The 14091-nt window shown below is 36.6% G+C and overlaps 2 protein-coding genes across 2 annotated transcripts in view; both read left to right on the top strand.

The window, feature by feature from the left end:
- Window positions 1-14091, top strand: part of LOC311065419 (protocadherin gamma-C5-like) — a gene marked incomplete at its 5' end in the record, with an annotated part of 366358 nt that overhangs the window by 125779 nt on the left and 226488 nt on the right. The window lies entirely within an intron of this gene.
- LOC311033407 (protocadherin gamma-A6-like) overlaps window positions 2257-14091 on the top strand; it is a gene marked incomplete at both ends in the record, with an annotated part of 35376 nt that continues 23541 nt past the window's right edge. Inside the window, one exon of the mRNA XM_084040915.1 lies at window positions 2257-3060. Coding sequence (XP_083897041.1) covers window positions 2257-3060 — 804 coding nt within the window. The remainder of the gene's footprint in view (window positions 3061-14091) is intronic.

The following is a 14091-nucleotide window of genomic DNA, read 5'->3' as shown; positions in this document are numbered from 1 at the left end:
GCCAAGGCCAAAGCACCACGCTAAACATAAAACTAATATTCACCGAACAATTCTAGTCTCCATGAATAACACACAAACAGGAGAAAGGGGGGATCAAAGGAAAGCACACCCCTACCAGAAGCTTCCCATATCTGTATTTTAATCACACAAAATAAAGCTATTGTAAACCCAAAACATATGCCACACAGCCTACAGATAGGCCTACAATTAAGTATGAATGGTGTAGCCAAACATTAAGGGCTGGAGTGAAGCTTCTTCCAGGCTTACTGTAATATGCTGGCTGCTAGCTGGCTGATTGGCAACGGTGACCAGGTGCTGTCACTCCACCTCCAATCACCATTGGACACTGCAATTACACACACACACACACACACACACACACACACACACACACACACACACACACACACACACACACACACACACACACACACACCATGCCATTCTTTTTCTTTTGTATATGAGCTGTGGATAGATTTGGTGTGTTCTGGTTCATCCTGTAAAATTCTGCCGTCAAAATACTCGGCATAATAATATAGTTTTGGCATGAAGTGTAAACATTGTTTAGACAGCATAGAATATCTTATCATGTTGGGTCACTGATGAGAGCAGCTGTTGGTGTTGTTCTATGCACTCACTCTCGGTGGTGCTGTTGTCCAAGGAGACTTCATCTATAGTCATAGCCTAGGCATGACACTCAGAGGCAGTGCTTCATTGAATAAAATAAGGGATGATTACGTACATCTATCCAAGCTCTTACACAGACGCTAACTTTGAATGGATTCATAAAGGATCGAAAGAATCAATTTTAGGAAAACACTGTAGTTCTCTATGGTTTGGTTTGATTTGTTCTTTTCTCCAGGAGATTTAATTAAAGCTATGGATGTATGGAACAAGAACCTGCACGGGTGCTGGAAAGTCTCCATTTTGCTTCTCTGCGTATTGCAGGCTGTGAGCGGACAAATTCGTTATTCTATACCGGAGGAAATGAGAAAGGGCATGTTTGTTGGAGACGTGGCGAAAGATCTGGGTTTGGACATTAAAAGGTTGGTTTCTGGTCGGGCTCGACTTGTTATAAACGGCAATAACCAATATGTTGCGCTGAATGTGAACAAAGGGCATCTCGTTGTCAGTGAACGGATAGACAGAGAAAAACTATGCGCAAAGAAATCGCCATGCAGCTTCAGTCTAGAAATTGTACTGGAGGATCCCCTTGAATTATTTTCTGTTACAATCGAAATACAAGATATAAATGATCACGCCCCAGCTTTTTCAAAAAAGGAAATTAAATTGGAAATAAGTGAGTCCACACCAACGGGGACAGTGTTCTTGCTCGATAGTGCAGCTGATCCTGATGTGGGAATCAATTCATTGCAAAGTTACTCGTTAAAGCCAACCGACAATTTTGTTTTGAAGCAGCACACTCGAGCAGACGGGAGTAAATACACGGAAATGCTCCTTCAGGCGTTGTTAGATCGCGAGAAAAAAAGTGAGCACAGCCTGATATTAACGGCTGAAGATGGCGGTGAGCCACAGAGGTCTGGAACCGTTATGATACACGTTAACGTTCTAGATGCAAATGACAACGCACCTATTTTCACGGAATCACTATACAAAGCTTCTGTCATAGAAAATGCGTTACTTGGTACAGTCGTTGCCAAAGTGAGTGCCATCGATGCAGATCAAGGATATAATGGCAATGTAACCTATTCATTCACGCACCTAGAGGAAGATTCCACTTCTCCTTTCCAGATTAATCCCCTAACAGGAGAGGTTAAACTTACAGGAGCCATTGACTACGAGACTTCTCAGAATTATGAAATCAACCTTCAAGCTAAAGATCCATGGGGTATGACAGGTGCCAGCAAATTGTTAGTTGACATAATAGACTTGAATGATAACAGTCCGACAGTCAGCATGACTTCGTACTCGGGTAAAATATCTGAAGACTCTGCTCCTGGTACAGTAGTTGCGTTGGTTAGTGTTCAAGATGAAGACTCTGGCAAAAACGGACAGGTTCGTTTAAATATAGATGAAAATCTCCCCTTTAAAATTAAGACATCTCTGCGAAACTACTACACTTTGGTTACAGACAGAACGCTTGATCGAGAAAAACAATCCAGTTACAACATTACTCTCACTGCCACTGATGGGGGATTCCCTTCCTTATCAAGGAGGAAAACTGTTGTTTTAGACATAACTGATATTAATGACAACGCGCCGACTTTTATTAAAAGTGTATACAGTACTCAGGTAATGGAGAACAATTCTCCGGGGGTCTCGGTGCTTCGGATTCAAGCAACTGACCCAGACATGGGACAAAATGCCCGTATATCATACTTCCTTATTGACAGCGAGATAAATGGAAACCCGGTGTCTACATACTTCTCTATTGATGCCGAGAAAGGAGTGATACACTCTGTACGCTCACTCGATTATGAACAAATCAAAGAGTTCAAAATACTAGTTAGGGCTCAAGACGGAGGCTCGCCGCCATTTAGTAGTAACTCAACAGTCCTCATTTATGTTCAAGACCAGAATGACAATGCTCCTCAAATTCTGTACCCCGTTCAGACTGGTAGCTCTCTGGTGGCTGAAATGGTGCCTCGTTCAGCAGATGTGGGCTATTTAGTCACTAAAGTGGTGGCGGTTGATGTGGACTCTGGACAGAATGCGTGGCTCTCCTATAAGCTGCAGAAAGCCACAGACAGGGCGCTGTTTGAAGTGGGACTACAAAATGGAGAAATAAGAACCATCCGTCAAGTTACTGATAAAGATGCAGTGAAACAAAGGCTGACTGTTATAGTGGAGGACAACGGACAGCCCTCTCGCTCAGCTACTGTCAATGTTAACGTGGCGGTGGCTGACAGCTTCCCTGAAGTTCTTTCAGAGTTCACTGACTTTACACGCGATAAGGAGTACAATGACAACCTGACATTTTATTTAGTCTTGGCTTTGGCTGTTGTATCCTTTCTCTTCATCACGTGTGTAGTTGTTATTATATCAGTGAAAATATACAGATGGAGACAATCTCGCATCCTCTATCATTCCAGCCTCCCTGTGATTCCATATTATCCACCACGTTACTCAGACACTTTGGGGACAGGGACTCTCCCTCATCTTTCCACTCAAACAGAGAGCGTCTCCTTCCCAAACCCCAATGGTTCTAATCAGCCCCCCGCCCACAGGAGTGGCCCAATTCACTCACAACTTGCTACAAAAATCGCTCATGAAAAACTATATAATCTCCTACATTCCATTTTCCACCTTCACATCTGTCTCCTTCTCTAATAATCAAAAAGTGCTATATATTTCATCTCGCACTTTACTTCCGGATGGTTCGTTTTGCACCTTTTTTTGCCACATCGGTCACGGGAAAGAAATAAGCGCTGCCGTGGTCTATGGAAACGAGCCCAAAAGTGCACCCAAATAAGCCCAAAATCGCTTATACAAACAGTCAGACCTGGCAACGCAGCCTACGCCAATCATGTGTGAGAGATCTACAAGCTATGGGGCAGTGACGCCACCGTATCTTAGCAACAACGACAGCGCTCACTCTCATTGGTCGTGTCATGCCAGGAGCAGTCTCCAGACAATGGCATCGCAGAGAGCTTGCTGTAGCCATCACATTCAGTCGCAGCAACGACGGACAGGGAGCTGTGATAGTGGCATGTAGCTAACGCTAACGTGGTTGTCATGCCTGCAGCCAACAATGCACGTTCGTGTGGTGAATGTCAATATTGCTGCTCAGTTAGTCCATTGTAGATGGTGTATGTTTGTGTGTGTCTTCTGGAGAACTATGTAGCTCCACAGCAACTACAGTAACTAACGTAATGGCAGGACCGCCCCGTGCAACGCATGTTAGGCTGCATTATGGTCATGTAGTAATTTCAGATAATTTCGCTCCAATTAGAGCAGTGCTTATCCACCCTTTCAGGCCGCCCCCCCCCAAATAAACGTAATTGATCTGGCCACCCCCCCCCATTCTGTTTGACTCCATTCCACAAGTAAATATTGTGAAAATAGCAGATCTACAAGCTCGAAACGCCTCACGTTGAGAGGCTTAAGCTTGCGTAGATCGGCTATTTTCTACATGATTGCCTCTTTCTTAGATTATTTGACAATGTGGCCAATGTTTTTATAGTATAGTTTGTTGACTACTTTTGTTGCAGAAATGGTAATTTCCTTTACTTTCGTTTTTTAATTGTCTCCGCCAGGCCGAAAGGCATGGCGCAAGACCTGTCCGTCCGTCTGTGATAGCTAATCTCTCACATCGTTGACTTGATCGCAGCGAAACTATGCACACACACTCCCTGGATGCCAATTCAGAACCTCTGCCCTATTTCTTTCACATGGCCCTGTTACAGTGCCACCAGGAGGCCGCTCTTTGCTAAACACCTTTTCTCACAGTACTCCTACATATTTTGCCCAAACATCACGCAAATCGGTACACAGTATCTCCACAGTCATTAAAAAAAAAGCCCTTTCAGATTTTTCATATTCCATCCTGATTGGCTAAAATGGCTTCCAAAGTCTGCAGGACTGCTCCGTTTGGACCAAAATGCCTCACATTATGAACACAGCATGCACTTTCCGTGCAACTTTGCACCCACATTCCCACTATGCCGAGGAAGACATTCCACTTGAGATTTCTCTAATCAGCCTCATGGTGGCGCTATAACAGCCCGATGTGGAGAGTCAGTGAGAGCTGGATAAACGAGGTAAAATGTGTCAAAAGGAGTCTGTACGGCTGTCGATAAATGAACACATGACGTCGGTGGGAGAGGAGATATTGTGTCTATTGGACAAACAGCAGCGTGGTGCTGATGTTTGTTGTGTGAAGCAGCTTAATGTCAGAGTGTTTGTGTTGGAGCGTCTCAGTGCGGCTGCAGAGTTCATGTGCAACCTCTTCCAGAGAGACACAGAGACACTAGAAACTCTGCTGGAGAAAAAAAAACACTGCTGGGCATTGACTTTCATATGGACATTGATCTACACACTGCAGGTATATCTGCTACACACACAACATCAAACTACACACTACAGGTATGATGCAGCGTTTGCATTCCAGCCTGCATGCCAGCGTAGTTCCCATATGGTTTCAAGGTGGGCTAAACCATATGGACCCCATGTCAGCAATGTCAGCGGCATCCACTTCAGTCCCAACTGCGATGCCCATGCAGGCTATAAGTAGCTTCTACCTGGCCCTTAGGTGGGCCCCAACTAGCCATGTTTATGTGGGACCAAGGCGGGTCCTAACTGGGTTTGCCCATGCAGGCTTTAACTGGGTTCTACCTGGGCCCTAGGTGTACCCTAACCAACCAGAGTGCAGTGCCCATCGCTCCAATTGTTGTGACGTCAGGGCTCTCAATACTGCACATTGGTGGAGGAGGAGGGGCCGCAGGGCGACCGCACACATCGCTGAACCAATGGTAGCCCACGGATGTTTCCTCTGGGGATTTACAATCTGCCCCTCTATGCCACATATCATCCGCACTACAGGGTCTTCACTGACCGAGCCACGGCCCCACTGGCCCTCAGGACGCTACGCCACTTATATGAGCTGCCAAGTGGCCGCGGGCGCTACGTGGGCGTGGCCGCGGGCTAGACGCGAGCCCCCGCGTAGCGGGGGCGAGCTTCTAGTGTGTACAATTACGAGGTGTGCAGGACGACGGACTCCAGAAGCAGTGACATCAAATACATGCAGCCTATGAATCAAAGTTTGGTGAGCGTTGATAGTGCTGGGAATGATACCCTAATTCTGCAACGAGAGAACAATTCAGGCGACATTTCTCAGATGTCAACTTTGGTGAGTTAGAAAATATATATACCATAAAATCACACTGTACCTATTGCATCGCACTAAAGTGGGGTCTTCTTTTCATTCCTCCTCTTCTGAATATTTGTCTTTCGTGTGCCTGTATATCCATTATTTATGATGGTGGTTAGGTTATTTTTAAATGCTGGAGATTATTTTACAGCATGTAAGGTGGGGGCCTTCAATGTGCTGTTCTGTCGCTCTCCGTGGTCCTGAAGTACTGAAACGCTGCCTTCCTGAAGTACTTAAACGCTGCCTTGTAGGTGTATTGGTATAACAGTGTTCAGTGTTTTGACTCGTATGGCTACTCTAGTAATAACAATAGCTACTGCTATACAGTGTTGCCAGATTCTGTGGGAGAAACAAGCAACCAGGTCTAGGAAAACCAGCCCAAAAGAAGCGACTATGGGCCACATGAGCACTTTAAACATATACATCAGCTATAAGCTTGTAGATCGGCTATTTTCAAATAGAATATTGCGGGGAAATTATAATAAGCAGATCTGGCAACCCTGCTGCTATATCTATCAATCGATCGATCGATTGATCGATCATCTATCTATCGATCTATCTATCCATCCTTAGTTATTGATTTTATTATTTAGTCTTAGCCTTTTCTTAGTTGTTTTCTCATGCCCCCCGACTGCCCCTAGTAAAGCGTCTTTGGGTACTTGGAAAAGGCTATATACATTTTAGATATTATTATTGTTATTATATTTGATTTATCTATTCATTTATTTCCCCCATACTTGGTGTTCACTCTTTGGACTCTAAGGGACGCTATTGTTCAGTGGAATACTTCTGTGTGGATTGCCAGTAATTCAGTGTCCCACCCTATCTAGTGTAGTGTTGCTTTGCTATAAGGCGGAGAGCTTCTGTCAGTTGGGGCACGTTGAAGGATACAATATCTGATATTTAGTAAAGGAAAATAGAACGTCTAATTGAAATACTTTTGGATTAGGGTATTTATTCTGATAAGGACCATTGTACTACCTTTTCTTTCTGGCTATGATGGAACCTCGAAGACGTATCTTCCCCATATCCATGAGATGGCGATTGTGTTTTGGATATCGACGTCAAGTTGGCCTGCTTATTTTTTTGCTTTACATGCTTAATATGGTAGGTGGCCAAATCAGGTATTCTATACCCGAGGAGATGAAGAAGGGCTCTTTAATCGGTAGTGTAGCACAAGACCTGGGATTGGATCTGAAAAGGCTCCGTTCTGGTCGGGCTCGTATCGTGACCAGACAAAACGTTGAATTTACCGAGCTGAACATAGACAAAGGGATTCTAATCGTCAATGAGAGAATAGACCGAGAGCAGCTTTGTGGCGACGTCACTCCATGTAGCTTCAGCTTCGAAATTATTATCGAAAATCCGATGGAATTGCATCGAGTAACTGTCGAAATACTAGATGTAAATGACAACGCACCTGTCTTTCCTAATAAAGATGTTCGATTTGAAATAAGTGAATCAGCTGCAATTGGTGTAAAATTTCCACTTGAGAGTGCCGAGGATCTTGACGTTGGGCAGAACACGTTGCAAAATTATATTTTGACACCAAACGATAACTTTATTTTAAAACAACATTCAAATCCAACTGCAGTCACGCTGGCCGCTCTTCAGAAAGAGTCAGTCGCACTAGCCGTGCTTCAAAAATGATTGCGCAGCTACGTGGCTTTTTACGGTTAGGCGAACTGATGGTGCGTTCAATGAAATCGTAAATCCCAGTTACTTCAATATATACATGTAAAAATGTAATAAAACAATCTAAAAACATTGTTTGTGTCTAATGTTCTCGTCTGTAATTATTGCCGAAATGTTTTACTGCACAAATTATTAATAATAAAATATTGAAATATTACAGAATCCAGTACAGTTCAATGTAATTTTTTGGAAAATCATAAAAAATCTAAAAACAGAGTTATCACCCTGCAACTAAATGTTATTGTGCCCATGTGTGTCCTTTACAATATGTGAATATAACCAATATATTTTACTGTACCGATTATTAATAATAAAATATTGAAATATTACAGAATCCCATCAAATTCAATGTAATTTTTGGAAAATCATAGAACATTCTAAAAACAGAGTTATCAACCAGCAACTAAATATTATTGTGCCCAAGTGTCTCCTTTACAATATGTAATTATTACCAATATGTTTTACTGCACCGATTATTAACAATAAAAAATTTAAATATTAAAGAATCCCATCTATTTCAATGTACATTTTAGGAAAATCATTCAGAAAAACATAGTTATCACACAACGACTAAATGTTAATGTGCCCCATGGTCTCCTGCAAACCATGGATGATTATAAATATGTTTTACTGTAGTAATTATTACTAATAAAATATTGAAATATTACAGAATCGCATCCATTTCAATGTAATTTTTCAAAAAATCATTAAAAAAATCAAGAAACATAGTTATCGCCCAACAACTATATATTAATGTGCCCCATGGTCTCCTGTACACCTGTGATGATTATCAATATGTTTTACAGCAGCAATTATGAATAATACATTCTTGAGATATTACAGAATCCCATCCATTTCAATGTAATTTTTCAAAAAATCATAAAAACTTCAAAGAACATAGTTATCACCCAACAACTATATATTAATGTGCCCCATGGTCTCCTGTACACCTCTACCAATATGTTTTAGAGTAGCAATTATTAATAATAAAATATTGAAATATTACAGAATCCCATCCTTTTCAATGTAATTTTCCAAAAAATAATAAAAACTTCAAAGAACATAGTTATCACCCAACAACTATATATTAATGTGCCCCATGGTCTCTTGTACACCTGTGATGATTACCAATATGTTTTACAGTAGCAATTATTAATAAAAATATATTGAAATATTACAGAATCCCATCCATTTCAATGTCATTTTTCAAAAAATCATAAAAACTTCAAAGAACATAGTTATCACCCAACAACTATATATTAATGTGCCCCATGGTCTCGTGTACACCTCTGATGATTATTAATATGTTTTACAGTAGCAATTATTAATAATAAATTATTTAAATATTACAGAATCCCATCCATTTCAATGTCATTTTTCAAAAAAATCATAAAAACTTCAAAGAACATAGTTATCAGCCAACAACTATATATCAATGTGCCCCATGGTCTCTTGTACACCTGTGATGATTATCAATATGATTTACAGCAGCAATTATTAATAATAAATTATTGAAATATTACAGAATCCCATCCGTTTCAATGTAATCTTTCGAAATATCATAAGGAATCCAAAAAACATAGATATCACCCAACAACTACATATATTAATGTGCCCCATGGTCCCTTGTACACCTGTGATGATTATCAATATGTTTTACAGCAGCAATTATTAATAATAAATTATTGAAATATTACAGAATCCCATCCGTTTCAATGTAATCTTTAGAAAAATCATAAGAAATCCAAAAAACATAGTTATCACCCAACAACTATATATTAATGTGCCCCTAGGTCTCTTGTACACCTGTGATGATTATCAATATGTTTTACAGCAGCAATTATTAATAATAAATTATTGAAATATTACAGAATCCCATCCGTTTCAATGTAATCTTTAGAAAAATCATAAGAAATCCAAAAATCATAGTTATCACCCAACAACTATATATTAATGTGCCCCTAGGTCTCTTGTACACCTGTGATGATTATCAATATGTTTTACAGCTCCAATTATTAATAATAAATTATTGAAATATTACAGAATCCCATCCATTTCAATGTAATCTTTAGAAAAATCATTAAAAATCCAAAAAACATAGTTATCGCCCAACAACTATATATTAATGTGCCCCATGGTCTCTTGTAAAGCTGTGATGATTATCAATATGTTTTACAGCAGCAATTATTAATAATAAATTATTGAAATATTACAGAATCCCATCCATTTCAATGTAATCTTTAGAAAAATCATTAAAAATCCAAAAAACATAGTTATCGCCCAACAACTATATATTAATGTGCCCCATGGTCTCTTGTACACCTGTGATGATTATCAATATGTTTTACAGCAGCAATTATTAATAATAAATTATTGAAATATTACAGAATCCCATCCATTTCAATGTAATCTTTAGAAAAATCGGGAAAAAAATCCAAAAAACATAGTTATCACCCAACAACTATATATTAATGTTCCCCATGGTCTCTTGTACACCTGTGATGATTATCAATATGTTTTACAGCAGCATTTATTAATAATAAATTATTGAAATATTACAGAATCCCATCCATTTCAATGTAATCTTTAGAAAAATCATAAAAAATCCAAAAAACATAGTTATCACCCAACAACTATATATTAATGTTCCCCATGGTCTCTTGTACACCTGTGATGATTATCAATATGTTTTACAGCAGCATTTATTAATAATAAATTATTGAAATATTACAGAATCCCATCCATTTCAATGTAATCTTTAGAAAAATCATAAAAAAATCCAAAAAACATAGTTATCGCCCAACAACTATATATTAATGTGCCCCATGGTCTCTTGTACACCTGTGATCATTACCAATATGTTTTACAGTAGCAATTATTAATAATAAAATATTGAAATATTACAGAATCCCCATCGATTTCAATGTAATCTTTCAAAAAATCATAAAAAATTCAAAAAACATAGTTATCACCCAACAACTATATATTAATGTGCCCCATGGTCTCTTGTAAAGCTGTGATGATTATCAATATGTTTTACAGGAGCAATTATTAATAATACATTATTGAAATATTACAGAATCCCATCCGTTTCAATGTAATCTTTAGAAAAATCATAACAAATCCAAAAAACATAGTTATCACCCAACAACTATATATTAATGTTCCCCATGGTCTCTTGTACACCTGTGATGATTATCAATATGTTTTACAGCAGCATTTATTAAGAATAAATTATTGAAATGTTACAGAATCCCATCCATTTCAATGTAATCTTTAGAAAAATCATAAAAAATCTAAAAAACATAGTTATCGCCCAACAACTATATATTAATGTTCCCCATGGTATCTCGTACACCTGTGATGATTATCAATATGTTTTACAGCAGCAATTATTAATAATAAATTATTGAAATATTACAGAATCCCATCCGTTTCAATGTAATCTTTAGAAAAATCATAAGAAATCCAAAAAAACATAGTTATCACCCAACAACTATATATTAATGTGCCCCTAGGTCTCTTGTACACCTGTGATGATTATCAATATGTTTTACAGCAGCAATTATTAATAATAAATTATTGAAATATTACAGAATCCCATCCATTTCAATGTAATCTTTAGAAAAATCATAAGAAATCCAAAAAACATAGTTATCACCCAACAACTATATATTAATGTGCCCCTAGGTCTCTTGTACACCTGTGATGATTATCAATATGTTTTACAGCAGCATTTATTAATAATAAATTATTGAAATATTACAGAATCCCATCCATTTCAATGTAATCTTTAGAAAAATCATTAAAAATCCAAAAAACATAGTTATCGCCCAACAACTATATATTAATGTGCCCCATGGTCTCTTGTACACCTGTGATGATTATCAATATGTTTTATAGCAGCAATTATTAATAATAAATGATTGAAATATTACAGAATCCCATCCATTTCAATGTAATCTTTAGAAAAATCGGGAAAAAAATCCAAAAAACATAGTTATCACCCAACAACTATATATTAATGTTCCCCATGGTCTCTTGTACACCTGTGATGATTATCAATATGTTTTACAGCAGCATTTATTAATAATAAATTATTGAAATATTACAGAATCCCATCTATTTCAATGTATTCTTTAGAAAAATCATTAAAAATCCAAAAAACATAGTTATCACCCAACAACTATATATTAATGTGCCCCTAGGTCTCTTGTACACCTGTGATGATTATCAATATGTTTTACAGCAGCAATTATTAATAATAAATTATTGAAATATTACAGAATCCCATCTATTTCAATGTATTCTTTAGAAAAATCATTAAAAATCCAAAAAACATAGTTATCGCCCAACAACTATATATTAATGTGCCCCATGGTCTCTTGTAAAGCTGTGATGATTATCAATATGTTTTACAGCAGCAATTATTAATAATAAATTATTGAAATATTACAGAATCCCATCCATTTCAATGTAATCTTTAGAAAAATCATTAAAAATCCAAAAAACATAGTTATCGCCCAACAACTATATATTAATGTGCCCCATGGTCTCTTGTACACCTGTGATGATTATCAATATGTTTTATAGCAGCAATTATTAATAATAAATGATTGAAATATTACAGAATCCCATCCATTTCAATGTAATCTTTAGAAAAATCGGGAAAAAAATCCAAAAAACATAGTTATCACCCAACAACTATATATTAATGTTCCCCATGGTCTCTTGTACACCTGTGATGATTATCAATATGTTTTACAGCAGCATTTATTAATAATAAATTATTGAAATATTACAGAATCCCATCCATTTCAATGTAATCTTTAGAAAAATCATAAAAAAATCCAAAAAACATAGTTATCGCCCAACAACTATATATTAATGTGCCCCATGGTCTCTTGTACACCTGTGATCATTACCAATATGTTTTACAGTAGCAATTATTAATAATAAAATATTGAAATATTACAGAATCCCCATCGATTTCAATGTAATCTTTCAAAAAATCATAAAACATTAAAAAAAACATAGTTATCACCCAACAACTATATATTAATGTGCCCCATGGTCTCTTGTAAAGCTGTGATGATTATCAATATGTTTTACAGGAGCAATTATTAATAATACATTATTGAAATATTACAGAATCCCATCCGTTTCAATGTAATCTTTAGAAAAATCATAACAAATCCAAAAAACATAGTTATCACCCAACAACTATATATTAATGTTCCCCATGGTCTCTTGTACACCTGTGATGATTATCAATATGTTTTACAGCAGCATTTATTAAGAATAAATTATTGAAATGTTACAGAATCCCATCCATTTCGATGTAATCTTTAGAAAAATCATAAAAAATCTAAAAAACATAGTTATCGCCCAACAACTATATATTAATGTTCCCCATGGTATCTCGTACACCTGTGATGATTATCAATATGTTTTACAGCAGCAATTATTAATAATAAATTATTGAAATATTACAGAATCCCATCCGTTTCAATGTAATCTTTAGAAAAATCATAAGAAATCCAAAAAAATATAGTTATCACCCAACAACTATATATTAATGTGCCCCTAGGTCTCTTGTACACCTGTGATGATTATCAATATGTTTTACAGCAGCAATTATTAATAATAAATTATTGAAATATTACAGAATCCCATCCATTTCAATGTAATCTTTAGAAAAATCATAAGAAATCCAAAAAACATAGTTATCACCCAACAACTATATATTAATGTGCCCCTAGGTCTCTTGTACACCTGTGATGATTATCAATATGTTTTACAGCAGCATTTATTAATAATAAATTATTGAAATATTACAGAATCCCATCCATTTCAATGTAATCTTTAGAAAAATCATTAAAAATCCAAAAAACATAGTTATCGCCCAACAACTATATATTAATGTGCCCCATGGTCTCTTGTACACCTGTGATGATTATCAATATGTTTTATAGCAGCAATTATTAATAATAAATGATTGAAATATTACAGAATCCCATCCATTTCAATGTAATCTTTAGAAAAATCGGGAAAAAAATCCAAAAAACATAGTTATCACCCAACAACTATATATTAATGTTCCCCATGGTCTCTTGTACACCTGTGATGATTATCAATATGTTTTACAGCAGCATTTATTAATAATAAATTATTGAAATATTACAGAATCCCATCCATTTCAATGTAATCTTTAGAAAAATCATAAAAAAATCCAAAAAACATAGTTATCACCCAACAACTATATATTAATGTGCCCCTAGGTCTCTTGTACACCTGTGATGATTATCAATATGTTTTACAGCAGCAATTATTAATAATAAATTATTGAAATATTACAGAATCCCATCCATTTCAATGTATTCTTTAGAAAAATCATTAAAAATCCAAAAAACATAGTTATCGCCCAACAACTATATATTAATGTGCCCCATGGTCTCTTGTAAAGCTGTGATGATTATCAATATGTTTTACAGCAGCAATTATTAATAATAAATTATTGAAATATTACAGAATCCCATCCATTTCAATGTAATCTTTAGAAAAAT

Source organism: Gymnoscopelus microlampas (genome assembly GCF_963454915.1).
Source record: "Gymnoscopelus microlampas genome assembly, chromosome: 18".
Taxonomy (NCBI): Eukaryota; Metazoa; Chordata; class Actinopteri; order Myctophiformes; family Myctophidae; genus Gymnoscopelus; species Gymnoscopelus microlampas.
This window is presented reverse-complemented; position numbering and strand designations above follow the sequence as displayed.